The sequence below is a fragment of the Nyctereutes procyonoides genome, unplaced genomic scaffold (genome assembly GCF_905146905.1).
Source record: "Nyctereutes procyonoides isolate TBG_1078 unplaced genomic scaffold, NYPRO_anot_genome, whole genome shotgun sequence".
NCBI lineage: Eukaryota > Metazoa > Chordata > Mammalia > Carnivora > Canidae > Nyctereutes > Nyctereutes procyonoides.
The window spans coordinates 35,831,034-35,856,395 of record NW_026575135.1 but is presented as its reverse complement, the minus strand read 5'-3'; the positions used below and the strand labels follow the sequence as shown (position 1 = coordinate 35,856,395).

At 36.4% G+C, this 25,362-nt stretch overlaps 1 protein-coding gene across 1 annotated transcript in view; it reads left to right on the top strand.

The window, feature by feature from the left end:
• The window catches only part of ADAMTSL1 (ADAMTS like 1), a 379,096-nt gene that overhangs the window by 73,577 nt on the left and 280,157 nt on the right, over nt 1–25,362 (top strand). The window contains 1 exon segment of the mRNA XM_055302598.1: nt 14,504–14,740. Within this exon segment, the coding sequence (XP_055158573.1) occupies nt 14,504–14,740 (237 nt within the window).

Here is a 25,362-nt window from a genome sequence, read left to right as displayed (position 1 = left end):
ATTTATTTCATATATCATTTTCTATTCTTTTACTTTCAATGTATCTTTATAGTTAAGTTTATGAAAATCTCATGCAAACATTTTTCTTATTGCAATCTGGTAATCTTTGCTTTCTTCACTCTGTTTGCATTTACTATGATTACTGATAACATTGGAATTATTTCTATCAACTGATTTTGGGATCTCTAGTTCGTACTTTTGTTGTGCCCAAGATTGCGAGTCCGAGAAACCACCAAGGAGCGGACACTGATGCAAGCTCACGAGGGTTTATTAGCAAGCTCAAGCTCGAGCTTGGGTCCAAGTTTACCCGACAGAGCGGAGCAGAGACTTGGACCCTGAAGTAGGTTACAGCTGGGTTTTTTATAGGCTGGTCTAGGGGATTTTCAGAAGGGGTGGAGGAATTTCTCAAGTTCTGTTTACATTTTGATATGGGGCTTTCAAGGGCATTGAGCTCTGTTCTTATTCTAATAGGGGCTTCCTGCCCTTGGTTTGGGCTCTGTTCTTATTCTAATATGGGGCTTTCTAGGACGTTAAGCTGTAAGCTGTTTTCTTCCTGTAACTGAAGTAATGTAAATTTCAGCTCTTATTCACAGGGGCCTGGGATGGCTGTACTTGTGCTAATGCTGAACTTGAGGTGGAATGGCCTTGATTTTTCTTGGCCTCCACACTTTAATATTTCTTTTTTTCCTTTTTTGCCTTCTTTGAACTATTGAGACTTTTTTGTTATACTTTTCTGTCTATTGGTTTTAAAGTCATATATCCATTGCCATTCTTAGTGGCATTCTTACTAAATCTCAATATGCATACTGAAAGGCTAAAGTAGTATCTGTACCTGCCTATCAAACAATTTAGGTCTTTTATAACATTTTAACTCTAATTACCCTCCTCAAATTTACATGCCTTTGTCGTCAAATGTTTGGGCTCTGTTTTTATTAACCCCACAGGTTAGATGTTTTATATAGTCAATGCTTTATATAGTCAGCCTATCTTTATTAACACCACAGATTAGGTGCTTTATATAGTCACGGTTTATTTAGATATATTTGAAATATTCCATTTTCTTTGATCCCTATTCTTTCTTAAATCCTAGATATTCAAGGTTCATCTTTTTTTGTCTGGAGTACATCCTTTATAAGTTCTTTCAGAGAGGGTTCAATGGAAATAGTGAATTTGGTTTTCTTGTTGTTTGTGTAAAATATCTGTATTTAGTTCTCTTAAATATTACTTTTACTGTGAAAATAATGATTTCCCCTTAACACTTTGAAGAGGTGTGCATTGACCTTCAGTTGCTGTTGAGATGCCAATTGTCATTCAAATTGCTCTTCCTTTGTTCTGTTACTGCTTTTATAATTTTACCTTTATCACTGGTAATCTGAAGTTAGCTGATTAATATCACCACTTATTTATCCTGTGTGATTTTCATTGGACTTTCTGGTGTGGGATTTGTATTTTTAGTTATTTGAAATTATTTTTCCAAGAAAATACTTTGAAAGTAGTTTTCTCACACTTTGTATATCTTTGCTTCTCTGTATTGTGTCTTCTGTCATTTCAACTCTTCCTTCATTTAACATGTATCTCCCTTACTCTCTAATACGCTTTTTGTTCCATCTATGAAGTTTCCAAAGCCTTTCTGTATATTTCATTTGGTACATTCCTTTTTAACATTCTTTTTAAGAATTTTCCTTAAGCATATTAAATTTGACTTTGTATTCTGTATCTGACCATTTTACCATATGAATTCTTTGTGTTTTCTTATTTTTACCATCTCCTTTTCTCCTTTCTTATTTTTTCATCTCCTCTTATTTTTGCCACCTTGTTTCCTCATGTGTTTTTTGATATTTCTATGTGCTTTCATGATTGCTGGAATTTAGGACAGCTTTTCTTATAGTGTGGTTTAGTATGTATACATCCTGGGAGAACTTATATTTTCTTTTAAGGGAGATGAAGTTGGAATGGGGTGGTGATCAGCGTGAATCAAGACAACTTTAAACAAAGTTCTTCAAGGTCCACTCTGTGTGAATTGTGTCCCAAATTCTCTTGAGTCCTGTTATTAGGAATTCTGTAGGAGACTTTTACCCCATCCCTCACTGGCAAGATTCCTTATTATTTTTCTCTGTGAAGCTGAGTGCTTTTGTTTTGTTGATGTCATCCCATTTTATTTTATTTTTTTTAAATAAACTCCATTGTTCACAGAAGTTTTAGGTTTGTGGCAAAATTAAGCAGAAAGTACTTAAGTTTCCCATGTGCTTCTGCCCACCATGAGCATAGCCTTCCTGACTATCAACATACCCCACTGGAGTGGGAATGCATTTATTACTATTTATTTACTTATTTAGCATTTATTACAATCAATTTACCTACATTGACATATAATCACCCAAAGTTCCACAGCTTACATTACGGTTTACTCTTCACGTTGTATATTCTATGGTTTGAGCAAATGTATAATTTTATATGTCTACCATTGTAGTATCATACAATGAAGTTACAGTATGTGAAAAATCCCTATGCTCTACCTGTCACTCCATTCTTCATAACCCAGAAACCACTGATTTTTTTTGTTATCTCTATAGTTTAGCCTTTTGCAGAAACTAAATGAATATCCCCCCCCCCCCCTTTTCCTAGTTTACTCTTTCTCTGAGGCTTTTGTCTTAGGGTCTTGGCATTGGAGGGAGACCTTGACCCTCTTCCACAATTTGTAGTCCAGAGATGTTATCCCCTGTACTCTGCTCTTGTAGGCTATGGAAGTGGAAAGCTCCAAACCACCAGGAAACCAGCAGATCCCTTTAGGATATCCATCAATTTCCTCTCTGGATTCATGCTTTTTCATTGTTTTTGTCTCTGAGGAAAACTCCTTGCCAACTCAGCTGTCCATGTAACATTTTTTTAAAATTTTATTTTTATGAACTGTAGTATTTTTAGGTGTTCTGTAGGAGGAAGCTTCCTCAAAGTATCTAGTACTCCATGTTGTTGCATCTAGAAGTCCCTTAATCCAATCAGGGATTTGGCATAAATTTTGTGCCAGGCTCACAGTAGGCCCTTAGTAAACCAAGAATAAAATACAAGGTGGTAAGTCCAAGAATGAAAGTGCATACAGGGTGCTATAGCATCACGGAGGGAGTTGTCTTACACAGGCTGAGGATTAGGGAGCTGTTGAAGAAGATGACCAGGAAGCGATACTTGAGCCTCAAGGTGTCAGCCAGGTGAATATGGAAGCCATATTGAATAAACTTAGCCAAGGAACTCAGCACTGAGGGAATGGTGGATATTCAAATATAAAGTGTTGGGAGGTTGGAGAGAATTGGTAGAATTGAAGCTCTAGAAGAGTGGAGCTTGGTCAGCTCCTGCAGAAACCTGCTGAGGTATTTGTGGCATTACCATACCACACTGAACAGGAAAAATAGACTGAAAAAGTTCTAAATTATATTGACGGTGTGCAGTGTAAGAAAGCATTTCCATGGCTCTTTCCCTCACTGCCTTGTCCAGATTCAGGCTTAAAGGGAAACAAAATATGGGGTACTTGGGTGGCTCAGTCAATTAAGCTCTGGTCCCGGGGTCCCAGGGTTGAGCCCTGCATCAGGCTCCCTGCTCAGCAGGGAGTCTGCTTTTCCATATCCCTCTTTCCCTGCTGGTGCTTTCTCTCCGTCTCTCACATAAATAAATAAAATCTTTTTTTTTTTTAAAGGAAAACAAAATAGGAAGGGTGGTCATCTCTGTCTAGAAATTATCTTCTAATTCTGAATTGTCTGCTACTCTTCCTGTAATCCTATAACTTGATGTATAGCCTCAGTACCTACCATCCTCCTTTAAATGGTAAGCATCACAAAGGCAAGGAGTATATCTGACTTTTTCCTGTAGCCTGGTATTTGACAAGTGTCTTTATGTTTTTTGAATATACATAATTAATAGTCATTGGGAATGACTAAGTAGAAAGCAGCATTTTTCATCCAAAACTACTCTAGATAAGTTGAATCTATTTGCATCCTTCTTTACTTTTACCTACTGCTGCCCACTGAAGGAAATGGAAGTTTTACAGACAGAGGACAGGAAAATCCACTTTGGAGCAATATGCTCTTCAGGATGAGGCTGGTGCTGAGAGACCATGCTTTAAGTTTCAAAGGACAACCTGAAAACACTAGGTTTTAGGGGTCAGAAAATATATTTCTCTAATTCCTTTTTGGTTTCTTAAAATATGTCCATGGTCCAAGATCAACAAACTAAGAAGTATGAGCACATAGGAACAAAGTTGAGTGTTGTCATCCATTAAACTTATAACCCAGTAAATTTGGCACATGATATTGTTTGATTAGATTCATATGTTAAGGCATTCAGATAAATCACTTTAATTAAAATGATGTTTAAATAACTGAATAAAGTAGTTTTAGAGGCAGCAAGACAATGGGAAAGGCAAACCTGGATGAAAAAAAAGCAGTCTGAGGTCCCTCTGAAGGCCCCCCAGAGCTGGGTAGCTCATGAATCGTTTCTCATTCTGTGGTATTAGAATAATAGCAACACCATACATTTGTTGAGTACTTACTATGAGCCCATATAGATTTAAATGTTTTACTTGTATTAACCCATTTATGTCCCATTTACCCACAAAACTATCATATGACAGTACCAGCCTCCTTTTGACCAGTGTAAATCTGGAGACCCTAGGCAGAGATAAACCTTTCCCTTTTGTTTAGGAGCTGACTCCTTTCACTGTGTTCTGAAAATGGAACCCAACAATCCAATATCAATGGTCGTAATGGGAATTTGACAAGAGAATCATTATAAGAGCAATGATGGACCTGTCCTTTTGGGCAGGGTAAAAAGGAACCTGGGATAGGAGAGAGGGCAGAGATATAATTAGTGGCACATGTTGGTCCTAGGCCCCTAGGAAAAAAGAAAGGGAAAAAGGGAGGAAATTTAGAAAGGGAACTGGGAAAAGATAGCAAACAACTTCTATGTCCTTACCTAAAGAGTGCCCAGAGGCATCAAGTCGTTCACAGTACTGTGTTACCTGCATCCAAAAAGGATTGGATGATTAGATGCAGTGCTAGAAAAACCAGACAGCTGTCAGGATTCAGTGACAGCCAAAATGAAGCAAAGCTGGCAGGCAACATCAGGTGGTTTGTTAGAGACTGTGAAGAGAAGGTGAAGCGAGAATGCTGGGGTCTCCTCTCTCTTTTTTGGGGGGGGGGTGGTGGTCTCCTCTCAATTGTCCAACATAGAATTTATCTTTGAATTGCTCTAGACAGTGTCTTTTTCCATTCTTCTTTCAAGTGACTGGCATAAGCACCACATGCTCCAGAAGACAATTTCGGTCTTCATATTTTGTCCTTTGTAGTATGTCAAGCTTTATTACCTTTTGCAATAAATGGAAACATAATGAAATTGTTATACAACAGGCCTGTGCAATAGTAACAGTTTAGGTATTTACCTGCTTAAATATTCCCCTTGTACTAGTTTTTCCTCTAGATCTGACTCTCCACCACAGATATTTTGGTAAATGCCATCTGAAAATAACAATAACAAAAACTATGTAATTGTGTGTTTATAAAATGAAATTGTCTGCCATGTTCTAAAAAAGATTACTAATTGCCACTTCAAATATGCTAATTTAGAAGGGGTGGGGGAGGATATTTATTTTAAACTATAAAAAATAGTAAAAAGGGAGAAATGCTGATTTAAGAAAAGATACTGCTAAATTGGAGCTAATTCAAAGAAAGGGACTAAAAATAATAAAAGGCCTCAAGGAATGAATATTTCCAAAATTGAGAGAATTTAAGAGTCTAACATGACAAACTACAACCAGTCCTACAAATACCTCTGGGGAATTGGATTCCAAGAGTCTGCATTGTTCAAAGGAGAAAAAATAAAAGCACTGAAATAAAAGCTACCCAAAGGAAAAAAAAGTGAACTTTTAAAACTAAATGTTTTAAATGTTTTTACTTAGATCAGCTCTCCGATGCCTGGAGTCATTAAAAACTAGCCAGGCAAAGCATTTGTTTTCAGATAACAAGCTCTAATCGAGTAAGTAGGGTGTGGTTAATGATTTATTATATCATACATTTTGAATCTCTTATGTCTGGACCTGAATAACACACTGGAATGGTTTAGAGCTATTTTATATACCTGTAACCAGTATTCACTTAGTAGGCATAGAATAGGGCACACCCAAAGCTTGAATAAACTAGAGAGTTCCATATTATTTTACAGGGTCACAAATCTGTAAAGATGTTATTTTATGGCGCATAAACCTGATCCATAGTAAAGCATTAAAATGGTTAATGATTAATTTTTGTAGGGATGTATTTCCCTTAAATATATGATTTTCCAAGAGTGTTGACAGTTTGGAAGGAGAATAAAGAAAATCTGCAAATCTTTTACACTAGGAAAAAAAGAGAACAAAAACAAGGACTTTAAAAATATATCTTGTATATATGAAAGTCTAGTGTCCCAAGAAAGTCTGTTGGCATTTTCAAAAAGGAGGAAGAATGAGCCAAGAATGGCTTCTACCTACTATAGCACCACCCTCCAGAATCGACCCCATTTTCTGTTCTTTGCACTCACAATGATGTGTTAGAGATTTAAATATTATGCTCTTGAAATATAATAGAATTGTCTCCATGCAGACTGTCTAGACAGGGTAGGGATGTCTGTTTAATTTCATTTTACGTAGCAGCTAACAGTCTTTTACAAATAAATGCTTTTGATGACGATGTTGATGTTACTATAAGCAGGTGGCCAAAATTTGGGGGATAAAGCTTGATACCTTAACATTAGCACTTTATAGTGCATGCATATAACATGGAGTGCTATATAAAATTTACAAATGTCTGGCTATTTATTGAATAATAAATAATTTCAGCACATTTTATGTTTCTTAATATTACCTTGTTAAATTTGTTTATGTGGAGGAGGAAATATCAATATGCCTATTCAGAAAACAGGCTAGAATCCCTACTCACTTTTCCTAGTGTCTGAAATGCACAAGTATTCTTGTACATTTGTATTTTAAAGAAAAAAATTAGATGTCCCATGAATGAGAAAGCTATCAAGAATTAGATTTCCTGCAAGATTTGAAAAAATAGAAGTGGAGTTTCTACAATGAAAAATAGCACCTCTGTTCCATTTATTTAATGTTAGACACTCATTCTTTCAACAAATACTTGAGTCCTCGTATATAAGAGTGAGCCAGTCAAAGATTCCTGTCCTTCTGGAACTTATGCTTTAGTGGAATGAGACAGGCAATTAAAAATGAGCATGATAAAGAAGTAAAGTATATGGCATACTTGAATGTGATTAAGTGTGATGAAAAAAAAGACCAAAGTTGAGAGGAGAAAGAGGAATCAGAATCAGTAGTGGGAGGGGATATTGCAATTTTACAGAGAGTACTGGGTTTAGGTCTATTTGAGAAGGTGATATGTGAGCAAAAACTTGATGGAGGTGAGGTAATTATCCATTTGGAATCTGAGCAAAGAAAATGCCAGGCAGAGGGAGTAGATAAGGCTTGTGTCCTAGAGTAAGAGCATTCCTGTAGTGTCCAAGAGAGAACTGGAATCCAGTGTGGCTGGAGCCAGGTGAGTAATGAAGACAATAGGAGGTGATGGGGCCAGATCTTCACCTCCATCCGAGATGAAGATTTTGTCTTTTAGCTGAGTGAAGTGGGGAGCCATTACAAAGTCGTAGCAGAAAGTTTACACAATGTGCTTTATGCTTTAATAAGCTCATTCTGGCTGCTGCATTGGCAAAAGTCTCTAAGAGAGCAAGGGCAGAAGACAGGTGATTAGTTAGGAGACTATGGTGGTAGTGCAGGTAACATGATGGTGGTTCAGACTGGGTTGTGGTCAGATTCTGCATACTTTGTCTATATAACCAATCTTTCCGAATGGATTAGATGTGTCAAGGATGACTCTAAGGCAGTGGGTCATAAAGCGTGGTCATCAAACTAGTAAAACCAGAATCACCAGGGAACTTGTTAGAAATGCATATTCTTGGACCTCACCCCAGATCTACTAAGTCAGAAACTCTGGAGGGTGAGCCTCTGCAACCTTGGTTTTTTCACAAGCCCTCCAGGTGACTCTGATGCATCCTCAAGTTTGAGAACCTGAGAAAAGGGTAGAGTTGACTGTGACTGGGCAGGATCTGGGGAGGGAACAGATTTGGGCAGAGGAAAAGGATCAGGGGTTCAGATTTGGACATAGGGAGTTTGTGATGTCCTCAACATCCAGATGCTAAGGAAGCCCTTGTATATTAAAGCCTGAAGCTCAGGAGAGGAATCTGAGTTGGAAATAAACTGAAACATTGGTTATGTTTCAGTACCATGTAAGATGGTATTTCATCTTTTTTTTTGATGGTATTTCATCGTAACTCTGGGGTTTTTATGTGTTTCCTATGATTATCTTTGTAATTTTAATTTTTATATTTTATTTCATTTAAAGTTTGTTAATATACAGTGCAATATTGGTTTCTGGAGTAGAATTCAGTGATTTATCACTTACATACAACACACAGTGCTCATCACAATAAGTGCCCTCTTTAATACCTATCACTCATCTAGCCCATCCCCTACCCACCTCTCTCCATCAACCCTCAGCTTTTTCTCTATTATAAAGAGTCACTTATGACTTGTTTTCCTCTCTCCTTTTTTCCCCCCTTCCCATATGCCCATCTGTTTTCTCTCTTAAATTCCACATATGAGTGAGGTCATATGGTATTTGCCTTTCTCTGATGACTTATTTCACTTAGCATAATACCCTCTAGCTCCATTTGCATCATTGGAAATGGCAAGATTTCATTCTTTTTCATGGCTGAATAATATTCCATTGTACACACACACACACACACACACACACACACCACTCCTTTATCCATTCATCAGTCAATAGACATCTGGGCTCTCTCCATACTTACCTGACAGGGGAGATACCATTTTCACCTTAACTTTGAATAAAAGAAGCAGAAAGCCAAGTAATAGAGACAAAAATATATAAACGAGGCAGCCTGCCATCTACTTAAGTGTGCTAAGAGATTTGAGAGCTTTGGGAGTATGTTTTCCAGAGCCTCCATCCATTTATTGTGAAGGAAACTTGTAATCTTTTTCTATTTTACCATGTACTTTGAGAATTCCTAATATTTCAAGGACAAAACTTAGAACTAGTAAGATTCTCTAAAGTCATCAAGTAGCTGAGAAATTTCTATCTATGTTTTTATCACGAATAGCAGTCCCAAATTGCTGGCAAATGGAGCAAATGCCTTACTAAGCAACTCTGTTTTCTTGCATAGCAACTTTCATGAGGAGTGAGTGCTTAGGGCAGGGTGAAGGATAGAGAAAAGATTCAGAAGAACAGTGGCAAGATAGGGAAGTACAATAGGAAGCAAAGATTTTTTTTTCCATTACTACAGTTCATGTGGCCACCCAAATGCGCTTTACAGTGTTTTCTTGATATTATCAGTATGAATAGTGTCTCTGTAAATAGAACCACAGAATCAGAATATGGCACTCATATATGTTCACTGAAACAGCAAAAATTAGCAGAGAAGGCCAACCAATGAAGGACAGAGGTAAAGCAGAGACATGTCCCTCTGGAAAGAAAATGTCTTCTTTAAAAAGAAAGAAAATACAGAAAAAGTCATGCTTCTCCTGACACTGAATCTATCTTCTGTATATTTTTTCAAAAACCATTTTAAAGGCCTTTCAGACGCTCCCACCTTAACTGCTGAGATAGAATCTTTTACATTTCACCCAGTGAGTAAACTCTGGAAAGCCTAACTCTCTTTCATCCCACAATGTAATCTGATCCACCTATCATCATCAGGGGACATCTGGGATCCATCTTATCTTTCCGACTGGCTAGTTGATTAACCAGAAAGTGTTTTGAATTGGATTCATCTATGGCAGAACTCCACGGACTTTATGAATTATAATGGGAGCAAATAAAAGGTCAGACTATATTTCTGTGCTTTTAAAGGAGAAAATTCTGCTATGGTTCAGAGTGACTGCTTAAAAATTGGAAAACTATTATATTGTATTAGTGGCTAAATACAGTAACTCATGGGATCATCTGACTATTTAAAATAAAATATATTTTTTTCAGAGTGAGGAAGTCCTAACTCAGGAACCTGACACACATTTGTCAATCCACAAGCATACAACAGTTAATTGGAAATAGACAGAAGGCCAGGGAAAGTGTTCGATTGCTCTTTCTTCCTCCATTTCTACTATATGGTATTTCTAGAGACATAAGAGAGGCTGGAAGGGAAGGATCTTTAATCCAGTGCATCCTTCTCACACCATGTTTTTTGCCAGGTTCTTGTGTTTTGCCAGGGGCATGTGTTTTGTTCAGTTAGCCACTAGAATTTTTGGTAATTTTCATTGTTTGTGTCATTACTATCTATAAGCCAGGTTCAGTACATAAATATATAAGTAATTGATTTGTTTTCTTCTTTGTTTTAATTATCCCCATTGAAAATTCATGATTTCTACTACTAAGGCTTTATATATACAAAATCACATTGCATATATCCAATACATGCTACATTCAGGACAACCTAAGGAAAACCACATCTCATGGGCAGCACTGATGACCTATGGTATCATAAAGCATATTTCCAGAAGCTAATATTTCAAGGAGGATGCCCAGGATAAGACATTAAATATTTTCCAAAGCAATTAGGACATCAGTTTCTAAATCTGATTTCTAAGAATATTAGGAAGGATGGTGGTCTCTTGAACCAAATTATAATTAAAAACTAAAAATTTTGTACACGGTGGATCTCTATACAAATGAGAGCTGTTCTGTTGCAATTATTATGATCATACTGGCGGGACAAGAAGCTGTGATGACTGTGCTTGAGTTTCCATTCCTGCAGCTGGGTGATCCCAGATGTATCAGGGGTTCAATGAGGGTCTTGAACTATGCTTGAGATGTTTTGGGTTCAACAAAGAAGCTTTTGCCAAATCCTTCTTCCCTTAATTTTTAAACATGTGTATTTCAAGGGAAATTTGATTCATATGTTTCTGATTCATTTACACTTAAATCATCAAAATGTTATTTTGTAAGAGCTATTTGATGTCCAAGAAGCTTTCTGAACCTGTTTTATAAGTCCTCTTAAGTCCTTTTTCTTAAAACAGGAAGTTGCATTTTGCCAAGTACAAATAAACTAAAACATTAAAAAGGTTCAAGTTCAGTTTCCAACTCTGAACGCCAGGTTTTAAGTACATTCTCAATTTAGCAAAATGTATTTTTCCCACCTCTACAAAAATATGGATGGAAGAGAAGACAGTGATGATAAAAATGAATAAAGGTATTCCCGAGCATTTATTTTTCTTAGAGACATTTCTCCAGTTGTGAAAGTTTATAATATCTATAAAAGGTACTCTTGCAGCTGTTAGCTACAGGTGGGTTGAGAACAGGACCATCAGTCTGCTCCTTGATTCTCTGTTGACTGTGTCACAGAAGAAAAAAACCTAAAAGTGTTACTATTTTAACTTTTTACTTATTTTACCTTTGAGTGCCTTTGAGCCTTATTTATTTTAGTAAAGATGGGAAGACTCAACACATTTGGTTGAATAGAAGGGACTCTAAGAGGTTCTGCAGTTTTATGTCTGTACTAAGACTATGTAACATCAATTTAAAAATATAACTGACACTCCTCTCAGAATTGGATAAATGCAGAAAATGATCTCTGGTTCATACTAAGAGGTCTCTTAATTATATACTACTCTCATGACTTTAATGCAGAGGTCATTCAGCCTGACCCTGTAATTCCCTTACAGCTGATTCACTTTCATTTCTAGAAAAGGGAGGAAAAGGTTAATTATGAGAGGGGTTGGTGACCATTCTAAACAACTTACCCCAACTTTCTGCTTTCTTTTGTATTACTGAGAAATCAGGTGATTCTTGGGATGACAGGTATGATGCACTTCAGCATCATTAATATGGAGCGCCTCAGTTGATTGAGCATCCAACGCTTGAATTTGGCTCAGGTCCCCTGAGATCAAGTCCCCTGTCAGATTCTGCACTCATGGGGGAGTCTGCTTGAGATTCCCTCTCTCCTTCTCCCTCTGCCCTGCCTCCCCCACTCATGTTCTCTCTCTCTCTCTCTTCCTTGTTTTCTCTCCTTCAAAAACAAACAAAAAATAAACATTATTAACTAACCTATCAGTTCTGCTCTGGGAGCTCACATACAGCGGCCACCAGGGAAACATGCTGATCATAGATAGCAGGTTATTTTAACAGTCTCTGTTGTAGCTCAAATGGGGGAACTTTAGGAAGAGAATGTGTAGACTGGCGGACAATGTTCATTCATAGGTTTATTTCAAGACAGAAGTAAGTAAGTGAGGTCTAAGCAGAGACTGGTAGGATTTGTAAACAAGTTGTGGTCTTGTTTTTAATGTGAGCCTGTGACAGGTGACTGTTAAAAATCTGTCTTCACTCTTATTTTGGAACACATGGTCTGAAAGGAGCTAGCATTAAAACATTTAAGTTCAGAGAATCTGTGTTACCAACATACAAGTAACCTGTTGTGTGATTCATAACATAGTTTTGTAGGGTGTGGTTTTTGTTTTATTTCTCATGATGAATAACTAATTATTACAAGAGACAAAGTATAACACATGCTTATTGATTGATCTTTAAAATTTTTAAACTGTTGCCTATCATTTACAAAATTAATAAGTAATGAATTTTAATTACACTTTTCTCAGGCAATATTTGAAATCACTTAAGCCTCATTGGGTAGTGATGGGTATTATATTTATAAATTATTTTTTCTTTAATACTATGTTTTCATTCACTCCAAGAACATATATGATACTAGCAGTAAACTACCTTTGAGATGTTATATTATATTTTAAGCTATTTTATGTTCATCTTAAGTAAGTGTTTAAGTGCTTATCCACCATCTTGCCTAGAAAGAATTTATGCTGCTCCAAATATTAAAATCTTATATGCTACTTAATGGTACCACTAAAGTTTGAGGGAAAAAAGTCAGGAATTCCATTTTATGAAATAGAGTAATACTATCCTCACAATGCTTCTTTAAATGTAAAGAGGTTTTCAGAGAGAGAAACCTTATTCTATGTAGAACCCTCAAAAATTATGATGTAGTAACCAAGACATGCTAAAGGCCACATCCAAGCCTCTATTTGAGATTTTTCAAAATTATAGTTAAAACCTTTCAACACATGGATTCTTTTTTAAAAAGATTTTATTTATTTATCTGAGAGAGAGAGAGAGAGAGAGAAAGCACCAGCAGGAGGAGGGGCAGAGGCAGAGGGAGAAGCAGGCTCCCCACTGAGCAAGGAGCCCTATGTGGGGCTCAATCCCAGGACCCTTGGTCATGACTTGAGCTGAAGGCAAATGCTTAAATGACTGAGGCATCCAGGTGTCCCAATAAATAGATATTCTATAATATCCTATAGTAATTCCTAATCTGAACACGTGGAGAATGAAATAAATGTATCCAAAAGCCTTTTCGAGGGATAGGTGATGCTTGCCTTTTTAAAGTTGAGTATCATTTGCTTTCACTAAAATGTATCGTGTTTTAGATAATAGCCATCATGAATTATAGTTTTAATTTTAAAATGCCCTTTATAAAATATACATTTAAAACATTTTTATTTTCCACTGGTCTCTGCCAATGTGATTTAAAATTTAAATTCAGAGGATCTCATAATTCTCCAGCTTTTTCTCTTCAGTGGCTTCATTGAATAATCATAGTAATAGCTACCATGTACTGTCTTCATTATGCCAGTATTTAGCTGACATAAGCCCAGGAAATTCTCACAGTGACCTTGAGGGCTGAGTAGTATTATTACCTCTCATCTGCACAAAAGGAAACCTAGTCTCAGAGAGACCCCTCTATCACAGCCTTGCTCCCATCTGAGAAGTCCAAACCTTTCTGCTCTGCTGTGTTGCAAAAGAAATTAAGATATAAATGCTCTTTTCTCTTTTTTGTCCCCCCATATTTAATTCTAGATGCTGTGCAAAGTTTTGTACAAACAGTCCTACAAAAATGTTTGAATGAAATTATCATAACTTTATGCTGCGAGTTGCTATAGTATTGTCATAGGTTTCATTATTAGAACTGAAAGCAACAGGCATGTTTTTCAACTAACCCTCTGGCTTCAGTAAGTTCTACTTAAGTTACACGGAAATCAAAATCGTATTTCATTGTAGAAGGATCCATGGATCATTCAACATCTTTCAGAAAATATATTTCAAGCTGACAACTTTCCCAAGTAATATCAATTAGATCGATCTCAAGTTGATGACTTTTCCATTTATTTGAATCCAAAAATATATTTCAAGGTGATTACTTTCTCAAATCTTTAGACTTTTCACGGCCAAAGAATCATATGATTGATTCTCAGATGTTATGGGAGTGTCTATCTGTAACAATCAGGACATTTGTTTTGTTGTCTAAGATTTTGACAAACCACATAGCTGCTCCAGTTTTCTGTTTGGGCTACCCTCTTAACCTGTATGTGCCTCCTTCCTTTCTTTTCCAGGACTGCCCACCAGAAGCAGGCGATTTCCGAGCTCAGCAATGTTCAGCTCACAATGATGTCAAGCACCATGGCCAGTTTTATGAATGGCTTCCTGTGTCTAATGACCCTGACAACCCATGTTCACTCAAATGCCAAGCCAAAGGAACAACCTTGGTTGTTGAACTAGCACCTAAAGTCTTAGATGGGACTCGTTGCTACACAGAATCTTTGGATATGTGCATCAGTGGTTTGTGCCAAGTAAGTGCTGACTTCTTTCCATTCTATTTTTCCAGAGGGTCCTAGTGTCTTTGAGTAAATAGCTTTTGGATAGTCCTGCTATCTCAATCATCCAGCTTTACTTTTTCTAGAATTTATAAAGGATGATAGATTTGAAAATTGAGGTTTACTTTCAGTTGAAACTACAAATGTTGTAGTTTGTGTTAAGGAAAAGAGGGCTAGAATTGTTTTTTCATTCTTTGAGTCTCAGCTGAATATGAAAGGCTAAAAGTTCTTGAGTATGTGTGTCAGTTTTGTATTAGACTCTGAAATTACTTCTACCTTGGTTGTCACTGAAATGTATTTGTATGTGCCTGTGGGGTGTATGTGTGTGTCTGTGTGAAATTGGAGGCATCAATTTTCATTTACTTAGAGTTGCTGAATCACTTGGGTAAGATTTACTCTAAAATCTCCAAGTTAACTCTGGGCAAACTTATTTCTTCATTATTGTAACTCTGATTTTGTTGAAAGCTTGAGCAAACTAATGAAAGGCATGGCAGTGTGAGTTAAGGTCAGATTTCATCCAGGCAAGTCTTTAAAATAGGGATAATGAAGACGTTTGATTTCTGGTGTCAATTTATCAGTTAGGTAGGGGGTTAGTAAAAAGAGAGAGTTAGTGTATATGATGTATTTGCCAGCTTTATATTAAAATCGACTCTGGATTAGGATGACTAGCCTAGTTTTTGGAGCAAGCAGTTGCTATAATTTCCTATGTGCTATACTTGACCATATACTTTTTTATTTCACTAAGTACACATTTTGAGGATCTTGGCCTCTCCCAAAAAATACTGGTTGAAATTTTTCTCTCCCCAGAATCTCTAATAGCTAGCAATAAAAGAAAAAACATAAAATATATTTCAGTAATTTGTTGTTTCAAATCCACGTTTGTTTAAAACCTAAACCTATATTCATATATAAAAGGAATAACTGTAATGTGAATTACTACAAGAAATTTGAGGTGTCCTGCATGATTTTCTGTATATGAGAGATGAGACAGACATGCTAAACCTTCATAAAATCTAAAATCATGAGACAGGGAAATTGTGGCATGTCCAAGCACTTCTCAGATAGGAGGATAGAAATGTTGTATACATCTCTGCAGATTACTTTATATGCAAGAGATATGTAAATTTCAGATACAAATATGAATATAGAATCTTACTATTTTAGATATAGGAAAAGCCTAAGATATTATCTATTCAACATCCTAAAAAGCCATATATTTGAATATTGCTTGTGATATTGGGTGCTTGCTTCCTTCTCTGGGATTTTCAGTGGTATCAAAATGGAATTATGAAATCTGTAAAAGCTTTGGGAATAATAGAGAATTGTAAAGCAAATGCATATAAAAAAGAGGCTGTGTTGTAGGGAATGGCAAATAAGATAATAATAATACTTTATGTGTGTTTACTATTGGAGTAAAGCCAGACAGATTTCCATTTTATAAATGAAAAAAAAAAAAACAGAGTAATTCCATGGTTTTCTGAAAGTTACATGATTGAACTTGAAATGGGACTAAATTTCTGGTCTCCAAAGCTGTTTGTATTCTATTACACTGATGAATGGACCAAAATAAACAAGACAGGTCAGAAAATTAGGTTTCATTTATTTCTGTGGCATGGGAGTCCAACGTGGCCTCGTTCTTTCCTAGACTAATCCTGCCAGCTGGCTTCATATATGTTGGCAACTGAGAGGGAATCGTATCTCAGAAGTGAAAGAATGAATTTTATATAAGTAAATATGGAGTACTAGTGCTGGACATTTGGTTACAAGTATAAGCAAACCTCCTTTACTTCAATTCTTATGAGTCTGACTTGTTAGATTTGGGGTGGGGTGATAAATGTAAATTAGAGAGTATCTGAAAGAATCTGAAAGCAATAGCATGGTACAGGAGATGAAATAACACAGGTTGCATTTGGGCACTAACACACAGTTTGGCTAGAGATCAGGGGCCTCCCACCCCCAGAATGCAGTAAGAAGACAGAGAGGTAGTTTGGGAGAAAATCATGGATGCTTGAATGGCAGACATGACTATGGCGAATAGTAGGTGGCCAAGAAAGTGTTTTAGAGGAGAAGAGACATAATCATAGCTCTGCTTTAGAAAGATTAATATAGCTACAGTTGTAGGACTTTGAAGTACAAGGTCCTTAAGCCAAGGACTCCAGCTGAAAGGAGACCTGTAGAGCAGCCAAGGTGAGGCAAAGTATGAGTCTGGGTTAGGGCAGTGACAGCAAGGAAGTAGTAAGAAAACTAAGCCTAAAACCAGGAAGGAGTTTTCATTTTGATCAAAGCTAGGACAGAGGGTAGAGAGCAATAAATCAAATTAATCTTGCTCAAAGGATCAAAATCTACAACTTAATATGAATTTGTAACGGATATAATTCTGGATCCTTGCTACCATTACTGTGATAAGCCTGTATTTTCATGATTAAAGCCTTCTTCAGTTTTATAAAAAGAAAAGGAAGGGACAAATGATAGCAAGATGATAGAGAAATAAAGATGGAATATTTAAATGCAATGTATACATTTTTCAAAGGACAAGAATAAAGTTAGCCATGATAAGAAAAGCACTCATTACTATTTAAATACATGCATTCTATTCTACTTAGAAAAAATTCCTTTATTTAGCTTGTACCTATGTATTGGTGTCTTGATATTTTCAGTCTTTGATAAGAAACATTAAGAAAAGGCTATATTTTCCTAATTTTTGAAAATGTCACAAATCTCAATGCTAACTTAAGTGTGAAGTTTTTCACATTGAACAGCTTCTCCTGGTTTCCTGAAAAAAAAAAATCATCTTCTCTGCTCTATTTCCCCTTCTCTTCCATTTCTATCACATTTGTTGGGGGATTCTTAGCACTTTCTCTGGCTATGTTTTTGCCTTAAAATAACTTTTTTGGCAAGCTGTTTCAAATATTTTTGATGCTGGACAGATATAAATTATAAACTCTAAGGAAGCTAATGTCTACCTTTGGACAGAGCCTTGCTTTGATAGCAAATGACTGTATAACAACAGAGACTTGTCATTTATAAGTACTAATTACTTCAGTTATATTGTTTAATACTCAAGAACCACTTCCTCAACCTGCCCTTTAACTATTAAACTATTAAGTACAACTGTGGAGTCCTTGCCCTTTAGAGCCAGGAGATACCTTAGCAATCCATAGAGAAGGAAACTGAGACTGGAAACTGTCCCAAGGTCATGATTGAGTGGGTTGCCTGTCTTTGTTGTGTTATTTGCATTAGGAAAATTCTAGAATCAGCATTTATAATATCTTATTCTTAGTAATACTAGAGCAACCTATTAGGCAGTATACTCACTCTAGTAGTAGTGGTAATACTAATCATAAAATAGGTTCTATTTTTGAGTGACTACCACATCTAGGCATTTTATGTCTATTTTTTTCTAATATAATTGACCCTCAAACAGCATGGGTTCAAACTCTGTGAGTCCATTTATACATGGATTTTCTAATAAATACATTAGAAAAATTTTGGAGATTTGCAACCATTTGAAAAAACTCACAGATAAATTAGGTGGCCTAGAAATATAAAAAAAATTAAGAAAATGTTATGTCCTGAATGCATGAAATATTTGTAAATGAAGTCTATTTTATCACTTACCTAAGGCACAAATCTATTATAAAAGTTAAAATTTATCAAAACTTATACACACAAACACAAATTATACAATATCTCTTCATTTTTGATGTTGAGTGTTAGTAATACCTACATCACCTACAGTGTTTTGTGTCAGTAAGGCAATATTGTTGTAGACGTTTCATCTTATAAACAGGTGACATAAACTTACTATATTGATAAATGCAGTACAGCACTGAAAAGGGATTTTCCTTATGATTTTTTAACATTTCCTTTTCCTTAGCTTACTTTATTATAGGGATACAGTACATAATACATATAACACACGAAATATTTGTTAATCAACTTTATATTATTGGTAAGGCTTCTAGTCAAGAGTAGGCTCTAAGTAGTTACGTTTTTGGAGAGTCAAATGTTACACGTGGATTTTCAACAGCACAGGGTTTGAATACCTCTAAAGTTTGAATTGTCCAGGGTCAACTGTATTTACAACTCTACATATTAGGCAGCATCTTCATTTCACAGATAAAGAACTAAGACTCCGCTATAGCACTAGCCCAGAGGCATCACGTTCTGTCTGACTCTAAAGCTCCTGCTCCTCTTATAAAGCTAGGTGGACAGGAACCATCCAATGTTCACCAATGGTTCCCAAACTAGGCTGCATGCCAGAATCACTTGGAGAGCTCTTAAAAGATCCAACTCTTAGTTCTCATCCCCCAGAAACTCAGATTTATTAGTTTTCTGTATATAGAACACTCTCCTTATGATCCTTTGTTTGACTAGATTTATGAACCACTTATAGGTTGAAAAGCAGACAGGATTTAAAGTCAAAGGACATGGATTAGAATCTGGCTCTTCTTTTATAATCTTGACCAGCCTTCCTGAATTCTATTTTTCAGTCTGTGGGAAATAAGATTGTCTCGCAGACTGTTGAACACTGAGATAATTCATGTGAAAATGCTTAACTGTATAGCACTATGGAAATACAGAATATCCTGAACATTTTAACTTGAAGTTGTGGTTCCCCTTATGATATATCATAACCCTGTAACAATTCAAAAAGGTTCTGGAAGGATAGAAAGTAAGCAATTCTTGTTCTGCTAAGAACATCAAATAAGCAAAGGAGAACTTTCATCATGTACTTCACCATCATCATTTCATAACTGAAATGTTAACAAGGACATAGTAAGAACCTGATTTCAAATCAAGGACCGTACTTTAATTTGAATATACTTTGCCTTATGAGAAAGTTACTACTCTGTACTTAGGTTTTTTTTTCCTCCAGAGCACAGAAATTGTTGCAGTGCTTCACAGACCAGCATTTGGAAAACACTGTCTTTGAGATCTAGTCCAGCCCAGAGAAATATTGCTACTAGGTATGATTTTCCCAGGATCTTACAGCCCGTTAATGGTAGGCTAGAGGTCAGAGAATGTCAGTGTTTATCAACATTTTTGACTATGCTCCCTGTGTAATTTCATCAGCATATCCCATGGGCCAAGATTTTGTTCAGCTTTAACACTATCATTTATACATAAAAACAAACAGGTTTAGTGAATATATCTTTTCAAACCAAACTTCTTTTCCCTCCTGCCCTAGAATCTGATCCTTGTTCCTGACAGGTCATCATCGTATTGCTGTCCCTCTCCACCTGAAATACTGGGATTTTCATTTGCTTGTTGTCATTCAAAATTAGATGAAGTTGGAGATAAGGCAGATCTGGGGCAAGAAGGGGGCCTGTGGGGGGCAACATTTGTCATCCTGTGAATAGTTAGGAGCAAAGTCTCTGGAGTCAGACTGCCTGGTTCTAATTTAGGCTTCACAACTCATCGGTATGTGACTTGGAGCAAGTTCCTATGTCTCAGCTTCCTCATCTGCAAAATGAGGCTAAGATTTGTAACTACCTGATAGGACTTCCATGAGGACTAAGTAATCAAATGTTTAAAGTGCTTACTATAAGCTTGATAAATCCTAGCCTGTAGTAGCAGTGTAGTAATCACAGTAGTAGTAGTAGTAGTAGTAGTAGTAGTAGTAGTAGTAGAAGTAGTAAGTGGTACCCAAATTACTCCTTGCCATTGACTTTTTCTCTTTTTCAGTGCATGGTTTAATGCAGTTATACATACAAAAGGGGATACTGACTTCCCAATGAATGAACAGACCTTCTGTTAATTTCCTATTGCAACCTTCTTTTACTAATAGCTCCACATTGTACCATTATCAACTCCTGATCCAGGGTAGTGAATTGCATCCTGTCCAGAGTTAATGAGCCATCACAAATAGGATCAGCTCTATTAGTACTGCTGTTATTCATTTATTTTCATTATCCAAATTACCCCATTTATATTTGCTATAAAGCACAAAGCTGGTTTCTGTTTTAAATGTATAAAAGTGAGTAGCATAACTTTACAGATAGAACATCTGCTGTTAAAAATAATTTTGAGGTTATTTTGAAGTCACATTCATAAAAGTGTACTTTATATCTATAATTAATGAAATTCATCAGTTGACAACTAATATGTGTATATCAAAGACAAAATGTCATTATAACCAGCTCTTTTGTAATGAATCTACATATTTATAATATTGCTTATTGCTATGTTAGAAAATAAACCATTTCAAAAAGGAAGAGAAGAATTTCTTTTAAAGTAATGCCTTACAGAATATTGTTTTTAAATGAATAATACAATTTAAAAATAAGCTGTAAATTGGATCATGGAGTTTTGACATCTGTACTATGGCAACATTACAATGAGCCGTGCTTCTAACAAAGAAGTTCTTTCCATTTTTAATAACTCCTGTGGTGAGTAGTTAGAAGTGAATTAAGTGGAATGATTATTTCTCCATCTCTGTCTGTGACCTAAGTCACTAGTATCAAATGTCTACCAGTTATTCTAGGTGGTGATGTCAGAAACAAGGAGTTAACCGTTTTCCTTCTGTGTTTTTAAATCGACTTCCATGTGGAAGCATGGTGTTACTTAAAAGATAAAATGCACATTCTTTCTTTCTATCCCCTTTGCAGAATACAATACAAATTTACTTATTACTAGTTAAATTTTGGCAAGTTACTTAGTTTCTGAACATTATTTATTTCTTCTCTCAAAAAACTACTAGATGTTGGGTACTGAGGATGCAAAGTTAACTAAGATCTCTTCCCTCCGAGTGATACCTTTGTAGGGTTACTGTGAAAAATTCAGTTACTTTTCTAAAAAAAATCATTAATTTAACAAATATTTACTTAGGAATTACCAGCGTGTTTGCCCAATGCTGAAGATAGATGAATGGAGAGAGAAAAAAAAAGTCTCTGAATTTACACTCTGATGAGAGATATGACAAATAATACAGAAAATTACACTATCATCACAATACTATATGTCCCTCTCTGAATACAAAAAATACCCTTGAGTCACCAGACTATATTCTCACTGTAAGTAGGGTGTTCTTTGTAAAATACAGATTTGGTTTCATTTCTTATCTGCTCAAATCATTTCAGTTGCATTCTTTTGTGTCAGCGTAAAGAAAAACCAATTTCTTTTCTTTTTTAAAATATTTAGTTTGTTTATTCATGAGAGACACAGAAAGAGAGGCAGAGACATAGGCAGAGGGAGAAGCAGGCTCCCTGCGGGAAGCCAATGTGGGACTCAATCCAAGGACCTTGGGACCATGCCCTGAGCTCAAGATAGATACTCAACCACTGAGCCACCCAGGCGTCCCAACCCAAATTTCTTATATTGGGTTTCTCTACTGGGTCACTTACAACAACAGAAATTTAGTCTCTCACAGTTCTAGAAGCTAGAATTCCAAAATCCATGTGTCCTCAGAGCCATGGTTCCTCTGAGACTCTGGGTCAAATCTCCATTGCCTTTTCCTAGCTTCTAATAGATGGCCTTCATCTTCCAGGGCCATTTTCTCTCTCTGCCTACCTCTTTGTCTTTACATGGCCTTCTCCTGATGTCTCTGGTTTTGCTTCTTATAAGATCACCGGAGATATGGGATCAGAGCCCATTCCAATTGAGCATGACCTCATCTTAATTTGGTTATTTCTACAAAGAGGCTCTTTCCAAATAAGATCACATTCACAGGTAACAGGGTGAGGGAACAGTGAAAGACTTACGTATCTTTTTGGGAGACACAATTCAACCAACAATAGCATGCATCCCTGTTAATTTGAAAGTAGTGCAAACATCTACATAGATACATACACATATATCCATATATACATAAATTTTTAATAGCGTGTAGGAGCCACAATGAGGGAAATTTAGACTGTGGTAAATAGGCGGAATATTTAACCAAGACACAAGATCAAAGAATGCCCAGAAGAGAACTGAAAATGCTCTAACCAGTGCCTAGACTGAAGGGATAAAGAACTAAAGAGAATGTCAGGGCCTATGTCATGAAGAGACATGAAATGTTTAGTAAGAAGATTGGGGACTTGTAGTGTTGAGGGCAAAAGAGTGCCTTTGAAATAATTCAGGCAGGTGAAAAATAAGGGAAGATGTGTATTTCAGAAAGAGTACTCTATCTTTGGTGAGAGCAATAGATTGGAAGAGGGCAAAAATTGGTAGTGGGATGAGGAGAGATTTTAATACAAATTAGAGTTAGAATTCATGGACTTGGTGACTTGGTTAAATGCAACAGGAGAGAAAAATTGAGAGCTGAAGATAATGCCTGGTTTTCTAGTTTGAGCAACGTGTGGTGCTGCCATTCATTGAAATGAAACACAGGAAAAGAGTCACGCATTGGTTTGGAGCAGGGATGAGCGAGGAGAAGAAAATGCATGCACAGTGTACTGTCTGTCCTGTGATATTCACTCAGTGACTTTGCATCCTTCCTCCCTCCCTCTTATCTCTGTCTTCTTAATGAAAGGTGTGTTTCCATTAAGTTTGTATAGTCATAGGCCTACTTGGGCATGATTAAAAATTTGTCAGGTTAACCTTTTCTGTGATCATGCACCAGTTAGGTGACAAGTCAAACTAAATGTTTGTCTCTTTCAGGAAAAACTGAAGTCAAACTAGCGTGTAGCATTTTGAAGTTCCTCAAGGTATCCTTTCTCTTTGAAGAGCTTAGAGATATTAAAGCGACATTCCATAGGTCCTCATTCATCTCATGATATTTCCTTCCTGCCATCCCAATGAGGTCTGTTTTTTATTCATGTATCCTGTCTACTCATAGAAAACATTTCTCTGTTATATGGGAATTTTTTTCCATCTTGATATTCAGTTTGTGAGGTGGGAAACCTTTCTTCCTATAGCATATATAGGAAAGCTTTTTTTTTGTTGGTTTTTTTTTTTATGATAGTCACACACACAGAGAGAGAGAGAGAGAGAGAGAGAGAGAGAGAGGCAGAGACACAGGCAGAGGGATAAGCAGGCTCCATGCACTGGGAGCCCGACGTGGGATTCGATCCCGGGTCTCCAGGATCGCGCCCTGGGCCAAAGGCAGGCGCCAAACCACCACGCCACCCAGGGATCCCCGGAAAGCTTTTCTGAATGTTATATCCATTTAATTTTTCCATTGAAATTAAGCATGGGCTGGGAAAGACAGGATTGATTTTGTTTTCCCAAAGAGATTCAGCTAAGTAGATGAAGACAGAGTGAATCTAACGTAGAAAAAAATTTCAAATTTTATCCTTTTTGGTGCTATATAGTCTACAGAGTACACTGTACATATCAGCACGTGCTTCTTGTGCCAATTCTTTGGGATATCTTTATCATTTCCATTTCATAACTGAGGGGGTTGAGGCTCATAGAAGTTCATACAACCAGAAACAGGCAAAGCTACAATTCAAATCCCATCATCTCTATTGTATGTCACTCCATCGTCTGGGAAAAGATATTCTAACAGTGAAGCATAATATCAGTAAAGATACCTCTTTGCTATTAGATGTGTGACTGTCTGTTGCTCAGATAAGGAACTCCTTGGCCTGGGAATTCTGTGTTCCATTAAATGAAAGCTCCACTAGGATCTGGCAACTTTCTTGATCCATCCTATGATGCCTTGTTTCACAGATGATTCTTTGGACCACTTCCTTGCAAAAATACTAAATGTACTAAATTTTACCTACGTATCTTTAAGAGTGTTTCACTATTGTTAGTGACTAAAAAGCGCAAAGTTCCCCAAGACTACCATCACTTTTCACACCAGCTTCAATTTTGGGATCTCTGAGACTACCCTCAGGTTTGATAATTCACCGTAAAGACCCATAGAACTTATTGAAAGCTGTTATAGTTACAGTTTGTTACAGCAAAAGAATAGTACAGCTACTTTGGAAAACAGTCTGGCAGTTCCTCAAAATGTTCAACAGAGTTACCATATGAACAAGCAATTCCACTCTTGGGTACAGACCCAAGAGAAAAACACACAAAAAAATTGTACCCAGTAATTTATAGCATTATTCATAATAGCTAAATAGCAGAAAACGACCCAAATGGCCATCACCTGATGAATGGATAAATTAAATGTGGTCCTTCTATATGGAATATTATTCTACAATTAAAGGAATGAAGTACTGATACATGCTATAACATGAATGAACTTTCAGAGCAATATGCTAAGTGAAAGAAGCCAGTCACAAAAGGCCACATATTCTATTATTGCATTTCTATGAAATGTCCAGAATAGGCAATTCTATCAAGACAAAAATTAAATTAGGGGTTGCCTAAGGCTGGGGGGTTAGAATAATGGGGAGCAACTGCTAATGAGCATGAGCTTTCTTTTGGGGGTAATAAGGATGTTCTAAACAGACTTTAGTGATGGTTTCACAATTCTGTGAATGTACTAAATAAAACAATTAAATTGTATACTTTAAATGGATGGGTATTATGGTATGTGAATTATACCTCAAGAAAGATGTTTTTTAGATATGGTACAAAGATTCAGAAGTCTATGAACTAAATCTAAAGACTGTTATCTTGAAGAGTGATCTGATCTAACTCTTTGGCAGAGTTATTATGACTAATCCATTAGTCTACGTGGGTGTCCCCTTCATTCATTATTGTTCTAAGAA